Source organism: Propithecus coquereli, unplaced genomic scaffold (assembly GCF_000956105.1).
Source record: "Propithecus coquereli isolate 6110/MARCELLA unplaced genomic scaffold, Pcoq_1.0 Scaffold181, whole genome shotgun sequence".
Classification (NCBI taxonomy): domain Eukaryota; kingdom Metazoa; phylum Chordata; class Mammalia; order Primates; family Indriidae; genus Propithecus; species Propithecus coquereli.
In genome coordinates this window covers 4,604,857-4,606,885 of record NW_012142857.1, presented here as the reverse complement: position 1 = coordinate 4,606,885, position 2,029 = coordinate 4,604,857, and the positions used below count along the sequence as shown (strand labels likewise).

General features: G+C 55.3%; 1 protein-coding gene across 2 annotated transcripts in view; it reads right to left on the bottom strand.

The window, feature by feature from the left end:
* Window positions 1–2,029, bottom strand: part of CTIF (CBP80/20-dependent translation initiation factor) — a 295,612-nt gene that overhangs the window by 43,613 nt on the left and 249,970 nt on the right. For both annotated transcript variants that reach the window (XM_012642671.1, XM_012642672.1), the window contains exon 10: window positions 493–648. In XM_012642671.1, coding sequence (XP_012498125.1) covers window positions 493–648 — 156 coding nt within the window. The remainder of the gene's footprint in view (window positions 1–492; window positions 649–2,029) is intronic.

The window sequence follows — 2,029 nt, the reverse complement described above, 5'->3', positions numbered from 1 at the left end:
ATTTCTTTCTATTTTTTAGTGGAGACGGAGGTCTCGCTCTTGCTCAGGCTGGTCTCGAACTCCTGACCTTGAGCGATCCACCCGCCTTGGCTTCCCAGAGTGCTAGGATTACAGGCGTGAGCCACTGCGCCCGGCCAGGCGACCATTTTTTATTTTTTTGAGATAAAATTTAGAAGCAAATATTTTTTTTAAATAAACAATTCAGTGGTAAACCAATCCAATCCAGAGATGCATTCACTGCAATAATACGTACTGTGGGCCTCCTGTCTGCAGCTGGCGTTCCAGGTTAGGAATTACCGAAGTCTGAGTTAACCATACTTCCCTTGGGGGGCTGTTTCCCTTTGCATAAACTCAACGGATAAAGACCTGACTTTACCAAAGGCGCGATCCCTTCGTAAGTGACACAACCCTGCTGGCTTAGCCCATGTGTATGACGGGTTCCGATTCGCGCCATCCCAGTGCCAGCGCTCAGGGCCGCGGCGGGTCCCTTACCTCCCTGAGGCAGGTGTAGATGGGGCACACGAGCACGCGGAAGGGCTCGCCCGTGCTGCTGCGCATGGTGCCGAAGACCTCGCACAGGAAGGTGATGAAGCCCAGCCAGCGCTCCACGTCCTGCTGCTGCAGCTCCTCGCGCACCGTGAAGTCCTTCTGTGGAGGCAAAGAGACCGCGTCAGCCGAGCGCCTGGTGGCTCAGAGCTGGTCCCGGCCACAGGCAAAGCCCGCGTCTTCAGTGAGGGTGGGGTGGGTGACGCGTGCACTTGCTTGTGGGCAGGACCACCCTGACCTTCAGCCACAGCACCTCTACTTCGGGTGTTCCCAGGCGGGGGGTGCAGCCTCCCCTCCTCTGGCACTGCCCAGACCTGCTGCAGGTCACCCTCCTTCACTGACTCCGATGCTCAGGTGGGGGGATGAGATGCAAGGGGAAATGTCGTTCTCCCAAGGCTCAGCACTTGCCTCATTCAACTCCCCGTGGCTACACCACCTCCCTTTGCTAACCCCCAATCATGCCCTCTGCATCTGGGAGGGCAACCAGAGCACCACCTGCCGCGTACGGTCAGCAATGGGCAAGCGAGGCCCCTCCTGGCTAACGCCAGACACAGCTGCCACCCCTGCCTGCAAGGGCCTAGCGGATAGTAGGAATATTACAGGTGTTCATTCATTCATCCATTCGTCCTTCCTCCTTAAAAATACTCTTGCCACACTGCGTGCCCGGCACTGCACTGGGAGCTACGATGAGACGTGTTCACTCATAAACTATGACACAAGAGGGAAGGTATGAACAGCCATCAGAAGGTTCTAGTGAGGGGACTTTGGGAGCTCAGAGGTGGGAGTTATTCTCAGTGGGGAATGAGGGCCCGGAAAGAGGCCAGGATTCTGACATGGGAACGTGGGGGGTGCGTTTCAGGTGGGGAGAATGACAACAAAACGCAGGCACAGGGAGGATGACATGGGTGTTTGGGAAAGAGGGATGTATAACCCAGCCAAGCCCCCAGCATGGGTGGGGTGGGGAAGACAAACAGGGGACAGAGCTGGGACCGAAGCCCTGGCTGGAGAACGGATGGCTGCAACCAGCCAAGCAGCTGGGTCCCACGGCATGGTCACTAGGGAAGGTTTTGGGGGTGGGGCATGGAGTCATGAAATGCCACAGTCTTACCTGTGCTCTTAAGAAAGGTTAATGTGGCAGAGGTGTGGAGACCAGGCAGAATGTAACAAAAACCTGAACTGTCCGGCGCTTGAAAGATAAGAATCTCTGGTAGGTTAAATGATGTTCAGAAATGTATTTCTCTTGCCCCTTGTCTTTGGGTTTGGCCACATGCCTTGCTTTAGCCAACAGAATGAGGCAGAGGTGACACGGTGTCAGTTCTGATCTGAGGCCTTAAGTATTTATGCTCTTTCTTACGCTTCTTCCATTGTCATGAGAAGACCCTCTCTGGCCTGGCCTGACGGTCCCAGAGGAAGGACGAGAGACACGTGGAACAGGGCCCCATCCAAGTCTAGCCTAGATTAGGTGACCCCTGACCAACCTGCA